The 25,056-nt window shown below is 44.9% G+C and overlaps 1 protein-coding gene across 2 annotated transcripts in view; it reads left to right on the top strand.

Annotated features, from left to right (window-relative positions):
• The window catches only part of DNTTIP1 (deoxynucleotidyltransferase terminal interacting protein 1), a 27,148-nt gene extending 2,092 nt beyond the window's left edge, over window positions 1-25,056 (top strand). For both annotated transcript variants that reach the window (XM_042930828.1, XM_042930829.1), the window contains exons 3-13: window positions 1,093-1,189; window positions 8,244-8,342; window positions 14,747-14,815; window positions 15,077-15,133; window positions 15,385-15,443; window positions 16,310-16,355; window positions 18,834-18,892; window positions 18,995-19,055; window positions 22,741-22,812; window positions 24,548-24,603; window positions 24,715-25,056. In XM_042930828.1, coding sequence (XP_042786762.1) covers window positions 1,093-1,189; window positions 8,244-8,342; window positions 14,747-14,815; window positions 15,077-15,133; window positions 15,385-15,443; window positions 16,310-16,355; window positions 18,834-18,892; window positions 18,995-19,055; window positions 22,741-22,812; window positions 24,548-24,603; window positions 24,715-24,853 — 814 coding nt within the window. In that variant the 3' untranslated portion in view covers window positions 24,854-25,056. The remainder of the gene's footprint in view (window positions 1-1,092; window positions 1,190-8,243; window positions 8,343-14,746; window positions 14,816-15,076; window positions 15,134-15,384; window positions 15,444-16,309; window positions 16,356-18,833; window positions 18,893-18,994; window positions 19,056-22,740; window positions 22,813-24,547; window positions 24,604-24,714) is intronic.

The raw sequence follows: 25,056 nt of genomic DNA, 5'->3' as shown, positions 1-25,056 counted from the left end.
AAATATCCATCGATGGATAAATGGATAAAGAAGATGCGGTGTATATATATATATATATATATATATATATATATATATATATATATGCATACACATACACACAATGGAGTATTACTCAGCAATAAAAAAGAATGAAATCTTTTGCAACTACGTGGATGGAACTAGAGGGTATTATGCTAAGTGAAATTAGTCAGAGGAAGAAATATCATATGAGGAATTTAAGATACAAAACATGAAAATAAGGGAAGGGAAGCAAAAATAATATAAAAACAGGAAGGGGGACAAAACATAAGAGACTCTTAAATACAGAGAGCAAACAGGGTTGCTGGAGGGGTTGTGGGAAGGGGGATGGGCTAAATGGGTAAGGGGCATTAAGGAACCTACTCCTGAAACCATTGTTGCACTATACGCTAACTAACTTGGGTGTAAATTAAAAAAATAATTTTTTTAGAAAAGTAATGCTCATTTCACAGGTTATTATGAAAATGGAATAAAGCCATACATCTATGTAGTGCATACTACATCTGGGCACATAGCTTGTTTTCAGTAGAAGCTATCTATTATTCTCATTAAAGGAGTTTGTGTCAGGGGCGCCTGGGTGGCTCAGTTGGTTGAGCGTTCGACTTCAGCTCAGGTCATGATCTCATGGTTCGTGGGTTCGAGCCCCGCGTCAGGCTCTGTGCTGACAGCTCAGAGCCTGGAGCCTATTTCGGATTCTGTGTCTCCCTCTCTCTCTGCCCCTCCCCTGTTCATGCTCTGTCTCTGTCTCAAGAATAAATAAACATAGGGGCACCTGGGTGGCTCAGTCAGTTGAGCGTCCAACTTCAGCTCAGGTCATGATTTCATGGTTCGTGGGTTCGAGCCCCGCGTCAGGCTCTGCACTGACAGCTCAGAGCCTGGAGCCTGCTTCTGATTCTGTGTCTCCCTCTCTCTCTGCCCCTCCCTCACTCATGCTCTGTCTCAGAAATAAATAAACATTAAAAAAATTTTTTTTTTAATAAATAAAAGAGTTTGTGTCAATAATTGTCTGGGCAGACCAGGAAAGATATGTTTGGGACATAATCCCTAACTATGTCTCCCTCCTGAATGCAGTTTCACAGATCCTGCTATCTCCATGGACCTCCTCCGAGCTGTTCTCCAGCCTAGCATCAATGAGGAGATCCAGACTGTCTTCAACAAGTACATGAAGGTGAGAGGGACACAGCAGTAAAAAATTAAGAAGGACAAAGATTCACGGACAGATCTTTCCTGCATCACAATCCCCCTGGCTCTCTCTAGTGCACAGATGTGTAAAGGTTTCCTATTCTGAATCCCTGAGAACTTTTCTCCCCTCTTTGGGGGGTAATTTGAATACCTCTTTGTCAAGTCATTATGAGCATAAAATGATTTAAGTGTAATATGCTCAGCACTGTGTTTCAAACAAGTGTTTTTATTTGTTTAGTAGTATCACCATTATTATTATTTAAAATTCCTTTTGGGGCACCTGGGTGGTTCATTTGGTTAAGCATGCAACTCTTGGTTTTGGCTTAGGTCATGATCTCATGGTTCATAAGTTCAAGCCTCACGTCAGGCTCCGCATTGATGGTGCAGAGCCTGCTTGGGATTCTCTGTCTCCCTGTTTCTCTGCTCCTCCCCCCCTCCCTCCATCTCTAAATTAATTAAAATTTTAAAAATTCCTTTCTAGACCTAGAAATAAACGTCTACATGACTCTACCTGATTGTCCCATAGATATTTCAAACTCAGCATATTGAGAACTGAACTGTTTTTCTTCCTAAACCTTTTCCTCTTCTTGTATTTGTTTAATCATTCGAGAAGTATTTACTGAGAACCCACCATAATAGCAGGCACTGTTCAAGGCACTGAGGATGTAGCAATGACCAAAATGACAGTGTCCTTGTTCTCTTTAAACTGATACGTACTGCATTAGGAACACCAGAGAGAAGGGGGAGAGTGACCAGTGGGGAGCAGTTCTAGTTCATAGAGTGTATCTAGGAAAGCCACACGTGAGCAGAGACTTGAATAAAGTGAGGAAAATACAAGCTATGTGGACACATCAGGGAAAAGTAGTCCAGGTAGAGGGAACAAGGGCAAAATCCCTGAGGCACGAGTGTGCTTGGCAGATTCAAAGCAACAAAGTCAGGGCCCCTGGCTGGCTCAGAAGAGAAGGCTGGCTGGCAACTCTTGATCTCAGGGTCATGAGTTCAAGCTCCATGTTGGGTGTAGACATTAATTAAATAAAACTTTGGAAAAAAAAAAAAAAAGCAACAAAGTTGCCTGTGTGGTTAGAACCAACTGAGCCAGTAGGAGGGTAATGAGAGGTAATAAGAGAGGAAATAGGGGCCCAGTTCATACAGAATCTTTGAGGCCACAGTAAGGACTTTGGGGTTTACTCTGAGTAAAATAGAAGTTCTTGGAGAGTTTTGAGCAGAGTACTTATCTGAATTTTTTTTTAATTTTTTTAATGTTTATTCATTATTGAGAGACAGGGAGACACAGAGCGTGAGCCAAGGGAGGGGCAAAGAGAGAGGGAGACACAGAATCTGAAGCAAATTCCAGGCTCTGAGCTGTCAGCACAGAGCCCGACGCAGGGCTCGAACTCACAAACGATGAGATCATGACCTGAGCTGAAGTCAGATGCTTAACCGATTGAACCACCCAGGCACCCCTGATCTGAATATTTTTAAAGGGTCACTCTGATGTGAAAAGAAGCAGCTGCAGGACGACCAGTTAGGAGGCTTGAGATGATAGTGGCTTGAGTGTTAACGGTAAAGGTGTTGGGAGTCGGATTCCATGTGCATTTTTTTAAAGTTTTTATTTATTTTGAGAGAGAGCCCATGAGCACACACACGTGCTTGTGCATGAGTGGGGGGTGAGGAGAGTGGAGGCAGAGAGAGGGAGAGAGAATCCCAAGCAGGCTTAGCTGTGTCAGCACAGAGCCCAACGTGGGGCTTAATCCCACAAACCACGAGACTGACCTGAGCCGAAATCAAGTCAGATGCTTAACTGACTGAGCCACCCAGGCACCCCAGATTCTGTGTGTATTTTATTTTATTTTATTTTATTCTATTCTATTCTATTCTATTCTATTCTAGTGTGTATTTTAAAGGTGCCAACAAGATTTGCTGACAATTCAGATGTGCGGGGTAAAAGAGCAGAAGTAAACAATTTCTGAGTTATCTGCCCTGGGCAGCTATGAAAATAGCATTGCCACTGACTTACTATGAGGAAAGCAGGAACGAGCGAGGGAATCGGGAGCTCAGTTTTGGAGCTAGTGTGAAGTTTGAATGGGTCTACCATTCAGTTAGAAACTGGAAACCAAGAACTCTGCCTTTCCTTCACCTTCCCCATCCAGTCACGGAGTCGTGTACCTTCCACTTCATCATCCGTCACACATGCCTTCATCATCCGTCTTCTTCCTTGCCTCTGCCTTGGTTCAGGCTTTCATCTTCTCTCACCCAGGCTCTAGCTGTAACTGCCGCTCTTTCAACTCACCTTCCATACAGCTGCCAGTGACATCTAAGGTGTAAATCTAAGGGTGTCACTTCCCTATTTAAAATCCCTCGGTGACTTTCCATTGCCTTCTGGGTAAAATCGAGATTCCTTAACATGGCATATATGGCCCACTGTGATCAGACCCCAGCCACACCTCCCCATATACCCGGTTATTACTACCCCCAAATGTTGCATGTTCCAGAATGCACCATGTATTCTCATGCCTGCACACGTTTACATATGCAGAAGTAAAGAGGTTAATCCGCTAGGAAAAGACTAGGCCAGGAGTCAGTCCAGGATTGCCAGTCTCCAAAGCCCTTTCCTTATCATTTCCCAATAGTGGATACCGTGATTCAAGAACTTTCTCTCCTGGACAAATGCTGGATGAACACAATTTGTGGCTCTGCGCTCCCTTCTTATGTAGTCTGTCGAGATACCTCCTTATTGGGGCACTTGGGTGGCTTAGTCGGTTAAGCGTCCGACTCTTGATTTCAGCTCGAGTCATGATCTCATGGTTTGTGTTATCGAGCCCCACATCCAGCTCTGGGCTAACAGCACAGAGCCTGCTTGGAATTCTTTCTCTTCCTCTCTTTCTGCTCCACCCCCTGCCCCCCCCCCCCCATTCTCTCTCTCCCTCTCTCTCTCTCTGCTCCTCCCCCACCTCGTGCTCTCTGTCTCACAAAATAAATTAATAAACTTAAAAAATGTATATCTGCTTATCACCCTTGTTTTCAGATAAGAGACTTGATTATATCACTGCTTCAGATAAGTTCACACTGTTGATTGACCTCTTCTGTCTATCCATTGTTTTAAAAATGTTTAGGGTAGTAACTTCTAGCCACGACTGATCTTATCTGAGACATTGTTCATCTGTTCATCGTTATTGATCTGTGTGATGACTAAATGCATCCCTCTTTTTAAAAGAAATATCCTAATAATATAGTTCATAAAATAGACTGATGGATGGACAAAGGGATGAATAAATAGATATGTTATAGCAAATGTAACACAATGTTAATTATAGACTCGACATGGTAGATGTTAGCTAGTCACTGATTGAATAATTGTTTCAATTTTACGTTTGAAGTTTTTCATAAGAAAATATTGGGAAAAAAATAATACAAATATTTTGAAAAGTAAAAACCTAAAGTCACTTAAACCTCCCAGAGATACCAAACTGTTAACAGTGACTACGTAGTCTCCCATACTTATTTGTGTGTGTGTGTGTGCGCACACCCATGTTCAACAACTATGTGGCATCATTTTACACACACTGTTCTGCAACTCAGTATTTTCATTTAACGATATAATTTGGTCCTGTTTTTAGGTCAGTACATAATAGCTCACCCTGATTCTTTTTCTTTTTCTTCTTTTTTTTCTTTTTTTTCTTTTTGTTAAGTAATCCCAGTGCCTACCTTGGGTCTTGAACTCACGACCCTGAAGTCAAGAGTCACGTGCTCTACTGCCTGAGTCAGCCAGGCGCCCCGTCGCCCTGATACCTTTTTTTTTTTTTTTAAGTTTATTTATTTATTTTGACAGGGAGAGAGAGAGAATCCCAGGCAGGCTCCCCACTGTCAGCGAGGTGAAATCCCACAAACCGTGTGATCATGACCTGAGCCGAAATCAAGTCGGCGGCTGCCTAACCCGACTGAGCCACCCAGGTGCCCCACCTGATTCTTTTATAATAGTTGCAGAATAGTATATTGTATGGATGTACCACAACTAGATAGTCTCAAGAACATTCAGATTATTTCAAATTTTTATCTATTACAAACAGTGCTACACTGAACACTTTGAGTGTACATCTTTATTCGCTTGTGAGAGTTTTTCTGGAGGATAAATTTCTAGCGATGGAATTGGTGGATAGAAAGGAAAACATTTTTTGCCCTGAGAAAAATTTCTCTCCAGAGGGTTGTACAATTTTGTATTTCTCCCAGCAGCATTTGCAAACACCTTATTCAGGACCAAATTTCATTCTCAGGTCCAGAGATCACTTACAGTCACCCCTGTATATTCATCACACTGCCATCTCCCCTGCTGGCTGTAAAGAATCCAGACTGTTTTAACTAGCTTTCACTTAGCCAATACTCAACACTGAATACCAACATTAATCTCTAGTTCTTAGGGTTTTGTTCTAAAGTGAAACTGTGACCATTCATTTAATTTGGCCTGAAGAATTTTCCTCTTCATCTCGTGAGATTTCTAATCCACACTTTCTCACTCTTTTCCTTGGCTGGACATTAATAATATCAGGCATTTGGCCTTGCCAAATATAAAATGTGAGTGCCTGGGTGACTCAGTTGGTTAAGCATCTGACTCTTGATTTCAGCTCAGGTCATGATCTCACCATTGATGATTTTGAGCCCCACATAGACTCCATGCTGACAGTGTGGAGACTGCTTAGGATTTTCTCTCCCTCCTGTTCTCTGTCTCTCAAAATAAATAAAATAAACTCAAAAAGCAGGGGGGGGGGGGGCACCTGGGTGATTCAGTCGGTTAAGCACCCAACTTTGGCTCAGGTCATGATCTCATGGTTCATGGGTTCGAGCCCAGCACCAGGCTCTGTGCTGACAGCTCAGAGGCTGGAGCCTTCTTCGAATTCTGTGTCTCCCTCTCTCTCTGCCCCTCCCCTGCTCATTTTCTCTCAAAAATAAACAAACATTAAAAAAAAAAATAGCTGAATACAGATACTGATAGATTCATTTTTCAAAAATTATTTTAAATAAAATAAAATGAAAGTATATCTCCTTGAGGGTGCCTGGCTGACTCAGTAGAGCACATGACTCTTAATCTCAAGGCCCCCAAGTTGGGGGGCACGGAGCCTACTTAAAATTTAAAAAAAAAATTTTTTAACATTTATTCATTTTTGAGAGACAGAGACAGAGTGCAAGTGGGGGAGGGGCAGAGAGAGAGGGAATCACAGAATCCGAAGCAGGCTCCAGGCTCTGAGCTGTCAGCAAAGAGCCCAACACAGGGCTCGAACTCATGAATTGCGAGATCATGACCTGAAGTCGGACGCTCGACTGACTGAGCCACCCAGGTGCCCCAAGCCTACTTAAAATAAAAAAAAAGAAGAAAAGAAAGAAAGTACGTTCCCACAGTAGGAGCAGTGATTATAGATGCCAGCATTTTTCTGTAACACTCTTTTAGGACACAACTTGGACTCTTACTGTGAATGTGTTCTCTCAGTGACTCCATCTGAGGCCGCTCATCACCTGTCCCTCAGTGTTTTCAGGCTCCAGCTCTCCCTCTTCCCCCATAGAGGAACCTTCTGCCTTCCCTTTCCCCAGCTGATTGGGACTTCTGGTGTCCTGGGGCCCTGGCCAGGTCTCATGCTGTCCATCCCACACATTTCTTTCAGATAGGGCAAAAAATTCAGTGAGGACCTTCTACGCTCGGGATCCTTCCTGGCCTGGGCTGTTCCTCTTTTCCTATACAAAGTAATACAGGTACATTGTAAAAATTGAGAGACTATAGATAAGCAAAAAAAAAAAAAAAAGAAAGAACAGTCATCCATAATATCACCACTGTTACTTTAATAAAATTTTTATAGTTCTTTTGTCTGTGTTTGCTTTGTGCTGTTTTACATAAATAGACTCACTCTGTACGAAACTGCTTGATGCCTTGCTCCCTTCACTTAGCAACATGTCTTGAATGCCTTGTCATGTCAAAAATATATTCTCGGGGCGCCTGGGTGGCTCAGTTGGTTAAGCGTCTCACTTCGGCTCAGGTCATGATCTCATGTTTCGTGAGTTTGAGCCCCACATCAGGCTCTGTGTTGACAGCTCAGAGCCTGGGGCCTGCTTCCGATTCTGTTTCCCTCTCTCTCTCTCTGCCCCTCCCCTGTTTGCTCTCTTTCTCAAAAGGAAAGGAAAGGGATTGTTTTTTTAATTTTAGAAACAGTGAGCAGTAGAGGGGAACAGAGGGGGGGAGAGAGAGAATCTTTTTTTTCTTTTCTAAGTTTATTTATTTATTTTGAGAGAGAAGAGACAGTGTGAGCAGGGGAGAGGCAGAGAGAGGGTCCCTGAGAGAGAATCCCAAGCAGGCTCCACATTGTCAGTACAGAGCCCGATGCAGGGCTCGAACTCACCAGCATGAGATCATGACCTGAGCTGAAACCAAGAGTCAACACGCTTAACTGACTGAGCCACTCAGGCGCCCCTTTTCTTACTGTGGTTTTTAATATTTGCACACTACTTCCTGGTATGGATATACCACAATTTATTTGAGCAATAATTGGACATTTAAGTTATTCTTTGGTTTTGTACTGCTTACACATTAATGCTGTAATGACCATCCTTTGGGCATCTCCATGATTATTTCCCTCCTTAAGAGAGAATAAAGTGAGGAACCTAGGATTTGACTCTAAATCTGTCTGATCTTGGGGCTCCTGGGTGGCTCAGTTGGTTAAGCGTTCAACTTTGGCTCAGGTCATGATCTCATGGTTCGTGAGTTCGAACCCCACATCGGGCTCTGTGCTGACAGCTCAGAACCTGGAACCTGTTGCGGATTCTGTGTCTCCCGCTCTGTCTGCCCTTCCCCCACTCGCGCTCTATCTCCCTCTGTCTCAAAAATAAACATTTTTAAAAAAATTTTTTAATAAATCTGTCTGATCTCAAAGCCACATTCATAATCCCTTTCCCTTCTGTATGAGGGTAAGACAAAAGCTTCTCTTTTATATTCCATTTCCTTCAAGTTGATGCAAATTAGCAGGTCTTCTGACCTTGTCCTCTGTTCTGCTTCCCCCTAGTTCTTCCAGAAGGCAGCACTGAATGTGAGAGACAATGTGGGGGAAGAAGTGGACGCAGAGCAGCTGATCCAGGAGGCCTGTCGGAGCTGCCTGGAGCAGGTGAGACCAAAGGGGCAAGAGATGTAGGCACAGGGTTAGTCCTCGGGGCTCTATTAAGAAATGTGATCACTTCGTTCATGGTATTTGGGGGGGCGGGGGGTGTGGTGCCTGACAAGCCACTAATATCCATCTAGGGCTTAGAGCTGCTGCTGGCAGAGAGGAGGGAAGTGGCTCCCATGTGCCAGGCTCTGTGATAGATACTTTCACATGTATTAGTTCATTGACATCCCAGAAAGCATATTTTCATCCCTAGTTTACAGAAGAAGAAACTGTGGTTCAGGATAAGCAAGAGTTAGAATAGCTAAGGACTGTCTCACCTCTGCAAATACTTGGTGACTTAACTCTTCAAGTAGTTACAGCCCCTTTTGGCATCATGGAGACTGTCACCCTTTCTGCCTCTCAGGGTGTGGTCAGGAGGCATGACATCAGGTCTATAAATATGGCTGTGTTCCCAAGATAGAAGTGAACCTGTTTGCATGTGTCAGCTGTTCTTACTAATAGGAATTGTCAGCATCACCCGGATTTTGTGCTCGACTGTGAAACCACTAGGTATCAGAGATGGAAATTTTTTCATACTCAGAGGCACAGAGGCTAGTTTGAGCTTAGTCGTGTGAGGACGATTCTCAGACATGAGAGAGTGATGTCTTCTGGGTGCTTGGCTGGCCAGCTGCTCAGGCACAGCCTCAGAAAAGAGCAAGACCAGGGCCGGAGCCTCAGCCTCGAGAGGACAAGATTCCATCCACCAGTGCAGTGAAAGCTGATCTGCTTCTCATGGTCTGTCACATTTAAGCTAGCCAAACTCCCAGGAGGCCAATTCATTAATTCACTCTGGGTCTGTAGTATATAATCAGTTGTAACGTCTGCTGGTAATAAAACCTGGCAGTTTGCTAACGTTACTATAAGTTTGAACCAAATCAAGATTAAATTAATAAACCTTCAGTCTCAGTTGCATCCCAGAATGCTTTTTTCTTTTTAAGTTGATTTATTTGGGGAGGGGGAAGGGGCAGAGAGAGAGAGGGAGAATCCCAAGCAGGCTCAGAGCCTGATGTGGGGCTTGAACTCTCAAACCATGAGTTCATGACCTAAGCCGAAGTCGGACGTTTAACCAAGTAAGCCACCCAGGTGCCCCCTAGAATGCTTTTTTTTTAGTTTATTTTTCGCTTCAGGTAATATGTATTGAGAGCCCACTGTGTGCCATTTCTGTGCCATGCCCCGACAGCACTGTGCCAGATGGACATGGTCCTTACCCCCAGATCCCTGATGTTACTCCAGTAATCATACAATAGACCTAGGATTACAAACTGTTCGAAGTGCTGTGAGTGTGGGAGGCCATGAGAGAGTACACTACAAGGTAAGGGAGTGGAGTACATCTAAGGGATGGAAAGCAGGCAGGGTTGCTGATTTTCAGAGGGTGGAGAAAATACTCGATGAGGTCAGAAGGGTAAGCAGAGGCCAAATCAAGCAGAGCACTGCAAACTGAATTGTACTATGGTGTTTTAAGCAAAAGAGCCGCCTAATGAGATTTGCATTTTGAAAGATCACTCTGGCTGCCAAGAGGAGATTGGAAGGGAAATGTGTGAAACTATGACTGAGTCCCCATGAAAGATGAGATTAAAGTGAACTGGGCATAGTCTGTACTCCACGAATGGTTTCACCTTTCCAGTCTCCTGAATCCCCATGTCCACCTTGTGGACTCCCCCCTTGCTGGGATTGATGGGACTGGGAAGCTAGCATGTGGAACAGAAGGTATATGATCAGAGCACAGGAATTAGAGCACAGGAAGGTAGAAAGCCCAAAGTCCATCTTGAAACGAGACGAATCAAGAAACTTTGAACAAGTCTTTTGACCTTTCTGTTCCTCAGTTTCCTTATTCCTAAAATTAGGAGTAAGAATCCCACCCCCCTACCCCCAAGGTTTGCTGTAAGGATTAAATGAGAAAATATACATACACTACTGACGCAGAACATACTAGATATTAAATACATGGGAGTTCTATCCATAATTACAACACTCGCCTGCCTTAGGGACCCCTGGCTGGCTCAGTCAGTAGAGTGTGCGAGTCTTGATCTTGGGGTTATGGGTTCAAGCCCCACGTTGGGTGTAGAGATTACTTTAAAAAATAATAAAATCTTAAAAAAATAAAAATAATAAATGTAAGGGGCGCCTGGGTGGCTCGGTTAAGCATCCGACTTCAGCTCAGCTCATGATCTCACGGTTTGTGAGTTCGAGCCCGTCTCGGTCTCTGTGCTGACATCTCAGAGCCTGGAGCCTGCTTCAGATTCTGTCTCCCTCTCTCTCTGCCCCTCCCCTGCTCATGCTCTCTCTCTGTGTCTCAAAAACTGAATAAACATTAAAAACATTTTTAAAAAAATAGTAAATGTAATACACAACTGCCTTACAACAGAACCTAGTTTTTGGTGGCCAGGTACTCGGAAGTTCTTTGGGGTCCCCTTGTCTAAACTGCACGCAGAACTTCATTACATGCAAAGATTCTTCACATTGGACATGATATAATTAGAGTAGGGTTTTTAGTTTGTTTGGGTTAAGACTTGATTTGCCTGTTTGCACTTCTGTTACCGACATTTACCATCTCAGTCATGTTCCCTAATCTCCTTAGCTATCCCTTTATGGCGATTTCTTAGGGAGAAATGGCTGATCTTAGCAATAGCCCGTTGCCTTGCATTTTTTGTGTCCTTCATTTTATTTTGCACAGCAGTTGTTTTTATTTGTTCATTCTATTTATGCAAGTAATATACATCCATTAACAATTTAGCATAGTAGTTAAGAAGGCAGGCTTTTTCTTGATTTACACCATCCAGATATGAGTGCTGGCTGGACTCACTGTGTGACTTTAGGCAAGTTACCTCACCTCACTGAATCTCCATTTTCTCATCTGCAAAGTGAGTAGAGAGGTGCTACCTCATAGGATTGTTGTGAGGTTTAAATGTGGTGGTACTCTGAAAACATTTCAGTCAGCAACCAAGACTCAGTAAATGTTACCTGCTGCTGGTTTATGTTAAAATTAGACAGAATAAATTATGAGGAAGAAAATTCAAATTCCTCCTGATCTCCCTACCAGCAGTAACTCATATTAACGTTTTGGTGCCTTTTCTTCTTCTCCCTATGTATGTTTTCACCTATGTGTGTTCACTCATGGGGGCACGGGGAATGCAGTGAGGAACAAAAACAGACCACCCTTGAGCCCGCGGTCTCCTTCAGCTGCCACCCTGTTCCCTCTTAGAGCTAGACTTTGGGAAAGGAGGCTGTCACTGGCTCCACTTTGCACCTGCTGTTCATTCTTTCACTCACTTTGTTTCGGTGCCATTCCTCACCACTTCACCAAAACCCCTCCCAGCTCAGGGTCCCCAGTAACCTCCATGTTGTCAGATCCTCTGGACCCGAAGTGTCCTCAGTTTACTTCTTGGTAGCGTTTGTGCCAGGGGGTCATTTCATGTTTCTTCGAACACTCCTCTCCAGTGCCTTGACTTTGCGTCCGCTCCTCCTCGGCTTCCTGGACCAGCTCACCTTCTCTACCTGCCCTCTTAACCATTGGTGCGTTCGTGAATTCAGTCCTCAGACCCCTTCTCTTCTGCGGCTCACTCTCATTCTAGGTGATTCCCTCCAGTCCTGTGGCTTTGAAGCAGTTTAACTGCTGATGATTCTCAAATGTGTATCTGAGCCCGGAGCTGCCTCCCCCCTTGCCTTCTTCCGGTCCACTCTCACGGCAGCCAGACCTTTCTCTTTAAAGATGAACCAGATTGCGTTGCTCTCCTCTTTAAAGCCCAGTGACTTCCCACCGCAGGCAGAGTAAAACCCTGATGCCTTAACGTGATCCACAGAGCCCTCCCTACCTGCACTAGCTCCATTAACTTCATCTCATCCCACCAGTCCCTCGCTGGCTATCTTCTAGCTGTACTGGAGTCCTTTCTGCTTCTCCAGTACACCAAGCTCACCACCTTGGCACCTGCTGTTCTCACTGCCCAGCATGTTCTATCCTTAACTCTTTATATAGGTGCCTCCTTTTCTTCAGCTTTGGCTCAAATATTGCCTCATCAGAGAGGCCTTTCCTGGCCACTCCATCTAAAGTAGCACCCCATCTCACCCCTTTCCTCACCTCCAGTTAATCTCTGTCACCTTACTTGTTTATTTCTACCATTTATTTCAATATGAAATTATTAATAGTTCGTGCACCTACTTCCTGTCTCCCTTTCCACCCCCACCTCTGCTAAAAGCTTGAGCTTTGCAAGAGTTGAGGCCTGATCTTGTCCGCTGCAATATTCCCAGCCTGAGACTATGACTCGTAATATGTGTACACAAAGTGTTGAGTGATTGCGTGAGTGAGTGAGTGAGTGAATGAATGAATGAATGAATGAGGAAACAAAGGAACAAATGGCAAATGAACAGGCAGGGTTCCTGCTCTCATAAAACTGACAGCCTGGTTAGGGCAGACAGGTATGAATTAAATTACCACAAAATATGCACATAATTTCACATGGAGACTTATGCACCCTACACTGCAGCGTTTGGAGGAGGTCATGAGTTCAGACTTAGCAGATTTGGGGACCTCAGCGCATAGACATCAGACAGACTGTTGTATAAATCTGTAGCTCAAAGGAGAAGCCACAGCTGAAGAGAAAAAATCATAGTGTGTCAACTCTATTGTGTGTCAACTCTACTCAAAAATTTTTTTTTAAATTATGGTGTCGTCACTTTATAGATGTTAAGTGGAGCTGTGAACATGATGAGAGTAGTTAGAATACCAAATGGAAGAAGATAGAATGAACCAGATTGCGGAAGATGAGCCAGCAGAAAAGGCTGAGAGACAGTGGCCACACAAGTAGGAGGAAAACCAGGGAAGTGTGGCCACAGGAGCCTGTAGGAAAGAGTTTCCAGAAGAGGGGAGTGCCCAGGCCTGTCAAATGCCGCTCACATGAACACAGGTGTTCACATGACTATAGGGCTCCTCACTCACCCCTCTGTCCTCTGCCCATTATTTGCCAGGCCATCTTTTTCTTCACACGGGCCAAGTCTGTTCCCACCTTGGTGCTCTTGCACTCTTCCCTGCTGCTGACATGCTTCCCCTCAGCTTTTCTTCTAACTGCTGCTTCCTCTTCCTCCTCCCCCTCTCCCTCTTCCTCCTCCTCCTGCCCAGCCCAGAAGGCTGCCTTCGCCGAACAGCCTCCCCTCTGCTAATTGTCTGTCACATCTGCCTGGACTTTTTTTCTCCAGAGCATTTATCATGATCTGAAATTACCTTGTTTGTATGTTTGTTGATTTCCTTACTTCCAGATTGCCCACAGAGTGTGAGCTCCACAAGAGCAGGGACTTTGCAGGTGCTATTTATTTACTACTATGTCCCCAGCACGTCTATACTTGGTGCCAAATATTTATTAAATGAAAAGCAGTGGCTTATGAAGTAATATGTATTGTATTAATGCATTTAGTTAGGAAAAATATATAGTATATATTTACAAGGAAAAGAGTAATGAGGAATTTACATTGAAATATTAACAGTAGCCTGTGCATATGGGAAATTTCAAGTTTGATTTTTTTTTTTTTTTACATAGTTTTCTAATTTTTCATCAATGATCATTAATTACAGTTGACCCTTGAACAGGCAGGGATGAGAGGCGCCAATTTCCTGTGGTAGAAAATGCACATATAAACTTGTTTTTAGAAGTAATCTCAGGGCACCTGAGTGGCTCAGTCGGTTAAACATCCGACTTCGGCTCAGGTCATGATCTCACAGCTTGTGAGTTCGAGCCCCACATGGACTTTCTGCTGTCAACGTGGATCCAGCTTCAGATCTTCTGTGTTCCCCTCTCTCTGCCCCTCCCCCACTCATATTCTCTGTCCCTCTCTCTCTTTGCAAAAATAGATAAAACATTTTTTTAAAAATTTTTTAAGTAATCTCTGCACCCAACATGAGCTCGAACTCACTACCCTGAGATCAAGAGTCCCACACTCTACCAACTGAGCCAGTCAGATGCCCCCACATATTATAAACTTTGACTCCAAAAACTTAACTACTAACACCTTTATTGACTGAAACCTTACCAATAACATCAGCGGTTGATGAACACATTTTGTATGTTGTATGTTTTATATACTGTATTCTTAATAAAATAAGCTAAAGAAAAGAAGATGTTATTGAGAAAATTATAAGGAAAATACATTTACAGTACTGTACTGTTTTTATGGGGAAAAATCTGTGTGTAAGTAGACCTACACAATTCGAAGGGTCAACCGTACTTAATTATTTTAAAAAATAGGTCTCTGTTTATATGTATATCTTGGGGTGCCTTTGTACTGATCATGAAAAATTTTCAACCCAGTTTGGAGTTTTAACCTAGCTGTTATCCACCAAAATAATAACTGTTAACACCTTGGTCTTTTCCCTTCAGGCTAAACTACTGTTCTCAGATGGAGAAAAAGTAATACCCAGATTGACCCATGAACTTCCAGGGATAAAGGTCAGACTCACTGTGTCTGGGGTGTTGCATGGGGAGACCAATGAGGCTGGGAGGCAGGTGAACTCTGTGGGCCCAGGGAGGTTCCACGTGTTACCTGTTTATAGGACCAGGTCCAAATAGCATCATTGGGAGAGCTTCTGAAGCCTGGTCCAGGGAGGCGCTGGAGGGTGTAGTCCCAGGCTCTGGCTTCTGCAGCCCCTGGGGACCTGCAGCTCCCAGGCTCTGGCCTCTCACTGACTCCTCCCTTCCATTTTCCTCCAGCGTGGCCGACAGACAGAAGAAGAATGTGCCCATCGAGGAAGCCCCATTCCCAAAAAGGTAAACCATCTCCCCATTTTCTGGCTGGGAAAAGGCCCTACAAGTCCAGAAGAAGGTAGAGGGCCTCCTCCGTGCACCGTGGAGCCTATCTAGCATAAGAGGCAGGGCCCCTGGAGACTGTTACTCTCCCTGTTCACTCTCATTTGGTCTCTTTGGAAAACCATCTCCCACCAAGTGACCCTGGACCTGCCAGTGGCACGGGGTAGGGCTTCCCACAGGGTCAGGCCTCTGACAGCTGTTCTTTACGGCAGAGGAAGGGACGGCCTCCTGGACACATGCTGTCAAATGACCGGGCGGCTGCCGGCATGGTGTGAGTAGGGGCCAGCGGTGTGGTGAGAACGGGGAGGGAGTGGGCCTGGAGGGGGACAGGCCAGAGTTCTGCCTGCCAAAATCAGACCCAGCATTTGAGTCACCAGGGAGGAGGGTTAGTCTGGTTTGAGGGCTGGGGAAAGAAGGCAGCAAAGGGGGGACACTGTTTTATCCTGCTTTTGCCCCAGAACTGTTCAGCCCAGCTTGATTAAATACCAGAGCTGTTTTTATTGTTAGTATATATTAAATGCTCATAAGGTGCCACAACTGGTCTAAACACCTTATGTACTTTACCTTTTCATCCTTACAGCCACCCTGTAGTGAAGGTATAGTTACTTTTGCAAGTAAGGAGACAGACTCAGAGAATTTCTGTCCAGGGTCCCACAGCTAATAATCAACAAAATTGCGCTACGGTTTTTGAAGCAGCAGAATCTTTCTTTCAAACAAAACTTTACATGGAAGCCTGATAGAGCCGCACGGGTGGGGTTGGGAACAACGGGGACAGCTTGAAACCACTGGTCTAGGAGACGGAGCAGTAAAGTCATCGTACCGTAGCGTGGTCTCCCGAAGCAGCCCCGCTGCTCACAAACAGGAGAGGGAGGGCAGTTGCTGCTGTTCTCTCCTTTTCGCAGATGAGAAAACTGCAGCTCAGAGAGGTTCCCGGACTTGTCCGCGTGGCTAGGTAATATCAGAGCCAGTCCTAGAATGGCTTTTTGCCTTCGTACCTCCTCCTGTGGGTTACCAGGAGGAAAGACAGCCAGGGCCAAAGTGAGAGTATGTGAGGAACTCCCACCACCGCCAGCAGGCTCTGCTCCAGTCCTGGGCCTCACCTCGGAGAAGTCACCTTTCTTCTTTCCTTCTAATCAGATGGAAACCAAAATCCTGTGAACCAATTCGCCGAGAAGGCCCCAAGGTATGATTATGTGAGCATGGCAGTGACCACGATGCCAGGGAGACTCAGTCAAGGCTCTGGGCCCACCATGAGGGAAGGGGCGAGTGTGTGAGGTATTTGTGAATGCCATTCCAGAGCCATCCCCCAATTCCCCGACCCCTGCCCTGCATCCACGCCCCTGCTGGCCTCCCAGAAGGGTCTTAAATAGGGATTGGAGCTAAGGATACTTAACATGTGACAGGCACTGTACTAAATCTTTTGTACGGATTATGTGATTGCATTTAATCTTTTTTTTTTTTTCAAGTTTTTATTTAAATTCTAGTTAGTTAACATATAGTGTAATACTGGTTTCAGGAGTATCATTTAATCTTTATAACAATCTTATGAGATAGATTCTGTTATGCTTCTGTAGTTGAGCTTCCTTTCCTGTGAACGACCTTGTGGGAAGTAACTATTTTATCTAGTTATCTTATACACTTAATACCCTCGAATGTATGTGAAGGCTTAGAGACATGCTCAGAGTCGCATACCTGCTGAGTGGTCAACCCAAGTCTCAAAGCCAAGGTTCATTGCCACCAGAGGCTATGCTCTTAACCATTAGCCTCTGTTGCCTCCAGAACGGTTGTTTGCAAGCTCTTTTAGCAATAGAATCCTTTCTTCAAATAAAATCATGTGTGGAAGCCCAGTAAGGTACCTGAAAACTCCTCTGTCCTGGTTGAGGCTGTGTCCAGTAGAAATGTTTCACCTCCCATTGCTTCTCGGCCTTTTGGCTAAGATCAAGTGTAGAAATGTTTCACCTCCGGGGCGCCTGGGTGGCCCAGTCAGTTTAGCATCCGACTTCGGCTCAGGTTATGATCTTGTAGTTTATGGGTTCGAGCTCCATGTCAGGCTCTAAGCTGACAGCTGGAGCCCGCTTTGGATTCTGTGTCTCCCTCTCTCTCTGCCTCTCTCGTGCTCTGTCTCTCTCTCAAAAATAAATAAACATTAAAAAGAAAGAAAGAGGAAAGAAAGAAAAGAAAAGAAAAGAAAGGTTCCACCTCCTGTATTACTGGCCTTCTCTGCTCTCACACTGGTGACCATGCCTTTCGTCTTAAACTCTGCTCCCTTGATTGAAATGCTCCTGCATTTGCCTGATCTTTCTGTTCCTCCCCAGACATCCCTTCTCTCTCTCGTGAGTTCTTCAGCAATGACCCATATACATGGGCGTTCCTCAGAATTCTCTCCCTGGCCCACTCCTGCCCCCGAAGTTTCTGGGAATGATGTACTCAGGGCTCAGTATGTCCTGAAATTGCCATACCCCCTTGTTTGTCCCATACCTCTCTTTCTGGTGTAAAATTTATATACCCTGCCTGCTAGAACGCCCTGCCTGGAATTTCCATAGCATTTCAAATATCCCACATTGCAGTCAGAATCTTTCTTCACAGACCTTCTTTGACATTCTCTACTTGAGTCATCTTTCCCTCTCCCCCTCCTTCCCATCTACATCCCCTCAAGTCCTGGACAATTGTACCTCCCAAATATATCACCATTCCTCTTCCCTTCTCGTCATCCATACTGCCATCTGAGCTCAGACCCTCATCTTTCAGAAGTACGTTAGGACAGCACCCTCTAAACTGCTCCCTGCCTACAGTCTTGCCACTTCCAATCCATTAGCCACATTGTGGGCAAGTGAGCTGTCTTTAAATTTTTTTTTTTTTTTTCAACGTTTTTTATTTATTTTTGGGACAGAGAGAGACAGAGCATGAACGGGGGAGGGGCAGAGAGAGAGGGAGACACAGAATCGGAAACAGGCTCCAGGCTCCGAGCCATCAGCCCAGAGCCTGACGCGGGGCTCGAACTCACGGACCGCGAGATCGTGACCTGGCTGAAGTCGGACACTTAACCGACTGCGCCACCCAGGCGCCCCAAGTGAGCTGTCTTTAAAGCAAATCTGACTCTCCCTATTTAGAGGCCTCAGTAACTCCCCGTGGCCTACAGAATAAAGTACAGACCCACAAAAAGAAGCATACCAGGGCCTCAAGCCCTCTCTGCCTCTCTCTCCAGTCTCATCAGTTGCCACTTGCTAATCTGTGCTCCCTCTCCTTTAGGTGTAACAGAATTGCTCATGGTTTCTCTAGCACGCCAAGCCCACTGTCCCCTCCTGCATTCATCCTGGTCCCTTTCTTCCTCTCCTCCGCCCTTTCAGAATTAACTTGGGAATTACCTCTGCAAGGGAGCCTTCCTGTTGCTCTCCCCCTTGGCATCCCTCATGCCCGGCCCTCATCTGTACCCCTGCCTGTCTCATGGTGGTATAATTACTACACATACGTCTGTGGTCCCCGGAGAGCAGACTGTATCTTACTCGTCTCTTTATCCCCAATATTTAGTCTAGCATATCGTCAGTACTCGGTTACTTGAATCAGCTGTTTGGAATAGTGGACAAAGATAATGGTAGGAAGAGTATTTCCATCCTGTCCACCAGGTACACCTCACCCTCACCCGCCTCTATCTTTTGCATAGTGGGACCCAGCCCGGCTGAATGAATCTACCACCTTCGTGTTGGGATCTCGAGCCAACAAGTAAGTCCAAGAGCTTTGGCGCGGAGGGAGGGGGGCAACTCCGGGGCCTGCTCCTAGGACTGCAGCTGCTGGAATCCTTACCACTCGTCTGTTCCTTTTCAGGGCCCTGGGGATGGGGGGCACCAGAGGGAGAATCTACATCAAGCACCCGCACCTCTTTAAGGTAGGTGAGTGCTAGGAGTTAGGCAGGCCTTTGCAGTGTGTGTAGATGGTTGTTGGGAGCTCTGGATGGCACAGAGAAGTTTAGAACAAATACTGATCTGGGAGTCAGGACTTCTGGGTTCTAGTCACCCCTCTGCCCTTAACCTTTACCTTTTGTAATTTACTCAACAACCCTGTATCTCAATAATGACAGCAACTTTCTTTGTGTGCTTATTGTGTACCAGTTTCTTGTGCTGCACTTACATTATCTCATGGAACTATCCTTTAAGATAGGGATTGCTATATTGTTTTACAAAGGGAAAAAAAACAAAAAACAACCCAGAGGTAAAGAATGGCTAAGTGACTTGCCCAAAGTTATTCAGCCAGTAAGTGGTGAGTCAGGATTCCAGGCCGGGCCTGTCTTTGGTAAAGTTTGAGCTCTTTACCACTACCTTATTCAGTTGTCTATAAAATAAAGAGATTGAAGCAGGGCAGCAGTTCTAATCCTTTTCAAACAAAGGTACTTTGGTCTCTACTATTTAAGAAAATAATGGGGGAGGGGCACAAATTCCCTCACCCCCTTAAATGAATTTATGTTTTTTCAGTCACAAAAGCATCCAAATATATTACAAAGATAGTAGGGCGTGTGTGTTGAAGACAGGTGATGTTGCACCTGTGCATAAGGCTTGGTGCCCCTTGCCAGAACCACACGGCTCCTTTGGGGTCCCAGAATTACGGCTCTGTGTGCTACATTCTGTGCAAGTTCAAGTTCTCTGATGGGCAGACTTGCTTCTAGTCTTTCAGTCTTACGTCCTGGGCTCCTCAGCACCTGGACAGTATGCCTACTTGCTACCTCGTTTCCCTTTCAGTGCCTTCACTCCTGCTGTTGCGCTTGATGACCTTCCTCCCCCAGGCGTATCTCTGCCTGACTCTTCTGTAACCTCCACCTCTTCTAAAACCCCTCTAGCATTATCTCCCATGTCTGTGCTCCGGGACCTACTTGGAACTCCAGTAGCACAGTGGTTAAGAGTAGAGTTTCAGTCCAGGTTCCACCGCTTAGTAGCCAGGTGACCTTGAGCAAGTGGCTTCACATTTCCCAGTCTGTTTTGTCATCTACAAAAAGAAAATGATACAAACCAACCTTTTAGGATGAGCAGAATTAAGAGAGAGTGCAGTGAACTCCCGGAGCAATGCCTGGCACATAGCAGGGGCTCAGCAAATGTTCGTTGTAACCAGCAGACATTCTCGATTCTTAGATTCGCCATTTGCAATAAACTGCCGATCCACACTCATTACTGGTGGGTGTGATGTCTCACTGTAATCTTTCCAATCTAAGAAGTGGAGGGAAAATGTTTTTGTTGTTTTACTTTATATTCTGTTAGTGACAACGAGCATCATTTCGATGCATCCCTTTGTATTTCTTCTGTAAACTGCTTATTGAATTTTTTGCCCATTCTTGTCCTTCTGACACATTATTCAAATTTTTTTCCTTTTTAACTTTTTTTATTATAAATATATCACCCCATTCTTATTGTAAAAAGACTCAATATACAGAAGCTAATAGGGAACAAAACACAAAGTTTCCCTTCACCCTTGATTTGGAGTCTCCTCCCCTAGAGGCCACCACCACCAACATGGTAGCATCCTTCAGTTCCCGCCCTGTGCACACACATGGGAGTGTGTGTGTGTGTGTGTCCTTTAGTGATTTGACAATACATATGTCAGTAGCCGTAATATGTATATAAGTACATAGTGTTGTCTCCCTCTCTCTCTCTGACCCTCCCCCATTCATGCTCTGTCTCTCTCTGTCTCAAAAATAAAGTTTAAAAAAAATTTAAAAAAAAAAATAAGTACATAGTGTTCTCTGATTGTATTTTTTTTACCCCAAAATTCATTCATTGAACAAATATTTATTGAGTGCTAAACACTCTCAAGGTGCTAGATACATAGCAGTGAACAAAACAGACACAAAAAACTCCTTGCCTTCACAGAGCTAACATTCTTTTCTTTCTTTCTTTCTTTCTTTTTTAATTCTTGAGGGAGAGAGTGCGCATGTGCACAAGCACATGTGCAGGAGAGGTGCAGGGAGAGAGGGAGAGAGAGAATTCCAAGCAGGAATTCTGTGCTGTGGGCACAGAACCCAACCTGGAGCTCAAACCCACGAACTGTGAGATCATGACGTGAGCCAAGATGAAGAGTCAGATGCTTAACTGACTGAGCCACCCAGGTGTCCCACAGAGCTAACATTCAGGACCAGCAGCCATGGCTTGGGGGCCAAATCCAACCTGTAGCCTATTTTTGTCCAACTCTGGTTTTTTATATTTTTAAAAAGTAATTTAAAAAAATAAAAATGAAGGATACGTGACAAAAATGTATGTGGCCAGCAAAGTTTAAAATACTTACTAGCTGGGGTGCCTGGGTGGCTCAGTCAGTTGAGCATCAGACTTTGGCTCAGGTCATGATCTCACAGTTTGTGGGTTCAAGCCCCGCATCAGGCTCTGTGCTGACTGCTTACTCAGAGCCTGGAGCCTGCTTCCGATTCTGTGTCTCCTCTCTCTGCCCCTCCACTTTGTCTCACTCTGTTTCTCAAAAATAAATAAAATGTAAAAAAAAATTAAAAAAATAAAATAAAATACTTACTAGCTGGCCCTTTAAAAAAAAAAGAAAAGAAAAAGTATGCTGACCACTATGAATCTATGGATAATATCTGAGAGATTTGTCCATGTTATTAAATTAAGTCTCCTTCATTTTATTTCTAACAGCTGTGTAGAACTTATAGACCAGATATTCCATAACTTACTTCATTACTCCGCTATTAATGGATATTTACATTTTTTCCCAGTAGTTCTGCTATTACACACAATGCTTTCCCAAATATGCCTGTGTACATGTGTGAGTGATTCTGCAGGATACATCCCTGGAAGTGAGATTGCTGGGTCAGAAAGTGCATACTTTTAAATTTTCTGATTAATATTTATGTTACTTGGGAAATGAAATAAGTATTTAAACTCAAAGAGTGGTAACGATGCAGATTTCTCTGCTTTGTCTCTATCTCAAATGTTGTGCCCGTCTTATAAAACCTACCTTTATTGAGCACTTACTGTGTCAGGTACTATCTTTCCTACTTTTTATGCACTGTATCATTTATCCTTACCGAGCACCCGATGAGGTAAGTATGGACACCATTTCATGGATGAAGAAACCGAGTCCCAAGGAAATTACTGCCCAGGCTGACACCATCTACTAAGGGGCAGGAACCAGAATTTAAACCTAATTCCAAAACCAGGTTCTTCACCGCAGTACTATTCTGCCTCCCCCAGAGCTTGACCTGTCCTGATTTTTGTCTTAGAAAATAATGGTCACCATAACCATTCACATGTGTTATAAACTACCTCAGGTCATTTTTTAAAGAGGAGTTAAGCTCTAGAATAGTAGTCATCAGTCTGACCAGTTGCCAGAGTTCTGTGTTCTGAGAAAGGAAGGGGTAGGGATTAGAAGTGCTAAAGGTCTAGTATGGGGGTCCCGACCCCTGGCCTCCTGGGCTCAGCTCTACTTGACTGTGAAGAAGTTGGCGAGCCCTCTGACATCCACCAGGCTGAGACGAGGTCTTCTTAGTAAGAGCTACTCAGGGACCAAGAGATGGCTCTGGGACCAAATGAGAAAAGTTCCTCTCACTAGGCTAACGTCTGTGATTTCATCCCTCACAGTACGCAGCTGACCCCCAGGACAAGCACTGGCTGGCCGAGCAGCATCACATGCGGGCAACAGGAGGGAAGATGGTAAGCACTGTTCACACGTGCCATGTCAGAGACCCACCCAGCCCGGGGACCAAGGTTCCGGCCTACCTCCACGTGAGACTCAGTGAGACTCAAAGCCTGACGAATGTGGAAAGGGAGACTTGTCAGGGTGGAGAGGGCCCATTCCTTCATGCTGAAGGTCGGACTTAATCCCTGGATTCCCTTCCCACACACCACTCCCTCAGCCTCCCACATCATCCCTTGTATTTAGATTGTATTCGCTGTGCCTACAAATGTCAAGCACCAGACACACTTAACGCTACTTTCCCCTCATGTGCCCATTGACAGATTGCACTCGTGGATCACAACACTCTTCTACCAGACACAGCTATAGAATCTTCCCGACACAGTGATCCAGGCAGCACCTCTTGTCAGTAGGAGTTAGCACATGCAGTAAAACTTGTTTGCCACACCTAGCAGCCCTTTCCAGAATCACCTCTGCTTAAAGAGTACTTAGCTTATATCAAGCAACAATCTTGGGGAAAATCATCGCTGTGTGTGTTCTAAAAGTAGCAGGGTTTTGTTCATCACGTGCAGTGTCCCCCACCTGAGGCCTCAGTCGCACCACTGTGACTGCACCTGTTAGAACTCAGTGGCCTTGCAAACCAGTATGCCATCTCCTTTCTGGCAAGGAAAAACCATCTTCTTTTTAGTACTCTTCTTATTCCTACCCCCTGTTTAAGAAGATGTCAGGGAGCTTAGCACTGATACATAAAACGCAAAATAACATAAATAAGAAATCGATGGGAAAAAGGAAAGACAGGATCTAAAGTTAAGCGATAAGCAAGATGAGCTTTATTTCTTTTTTAATTTTTATTTTTGAGAGAGAAAGCATGAGCAGGAGAGGGGCAGAGAGAGGGGGACGGAGGATCCAAAGCAGGCTCTGCACTGAGAAGTAAGCCTGATGCTGAGCTCGAGCTCACGAACCATGAGATCATGACCTGAGCCGGAGTCGGATGTTCAACCAACTGAGCCACCCAGGCGCTGCAAGACTAGCAGCTGACTTTTTTAAATTTTTTTTAATTGCTGACTTGATAAACCAGCACACTTCCATGGGTTTTCACAAATTTAGCTCTAGTTCCTTCTCAAGGACACCTCATCTGTTAGATAGTTCACAGTGCTCATAAGGTGAAAACAGATTCCTCAGGGGACACACAATCCTGACCATAAGAGCAGAAAGAACTGTCTCTCACAGAAGACTTTCTCATGTGACGGATGACATCCCCTGTATGGTGAGCTCATGAGAGGGCTCTCTCCCACTGCAGACCGTGGCATTGTGCCAGAGCTGTTCCGTAGGCCCCAGGACCACAGCAGTGTGTGCAGCTTCTCATGTTTTCCCTTTTGCCATGAAGTTCAAAACCAGATTATCTTCGTTCTTAGAGTTAACATATGGCTTCCTCCTCCTGATTTCCTGTTTCCATATGTGTTTTGCTAGCTCTCTTGCCATTTCATTTTAAGCTACCTCAGAGGCCTTTTTTAAGAGGAAAGGGCCATAAATAAGTCACCAGTCCCACTCCCTAACCCATAAAGTTTCTATATGTGTGAAAGGTGGTCTCAGGGCGCTGTTCCCCAGTCTCTCCCTACTCACTCTCCCCTCCTAAATTGTAGATCGTGCCCCTCTCCCTTCCAGCCCTGACAGTAAGCACATGTTTAATCAAGTGTTGTTGAGTTGAATTGAATCAAAGGCAGTGACCACTCTCCTTTGCTCCCGCCTCAGGCCTACCTCCTCATTGAGGAGGACATCCGGGACCTCGCTGCCAGTGATGACTACAGGTAAAACCAGTCATCTGTCCCCTGCCTCTCCCCCCCCATCACAGTAGCCCCTTGGGGTGAGCCTGGGCCCATACCCTCCCTTGCTTCAACTCTCCTCAATGTCTGTTCCAGAGGATGCCTGGACCTGAAATTGGAGGAGCTGAAATCCTTTGTGCTACCCTCCTGGATGGTTGAGAAGATGCGGAAGTACATGGAGACACTACGGACAGAGCATGAGCATCGTGCTGTTGAAGCACCTCCTCAGACCTGAAGCCAGGTCCCCTCCTCCCAAGGCCCTCCCCCACATGGCTGAGGCCACTGCCGGGACTGCTCCTGGATGGATCTCAGCGGCATTAAACTGTGCCTGGGCTAGTCTGTAGTGACTCATTACAGAGCACCCCCAGAATGGCACGTGGTTCTATATTTGTAAAGTTATCGGGTTAAGAAGCAATTAAACAGTTTGTAATAAACATA

This window comes from Panthera leo, chromosome A3 (genome assembly GCF_018350215.1).
Source record: "Panthera leo isolate Ple1 chromosome A3, P.leo_Ple1_pat1.1, whole genome shotgun sequence".
Classification (NCBI taxonomy): Eukaryota; Metazoa; Chordata; class Mammalia; order Carnivora; family Felidae; genus Panthera; species Panthera leo.
This window is presented reverse-complemented; position numbering and strand designations above follow the sequence as displayed.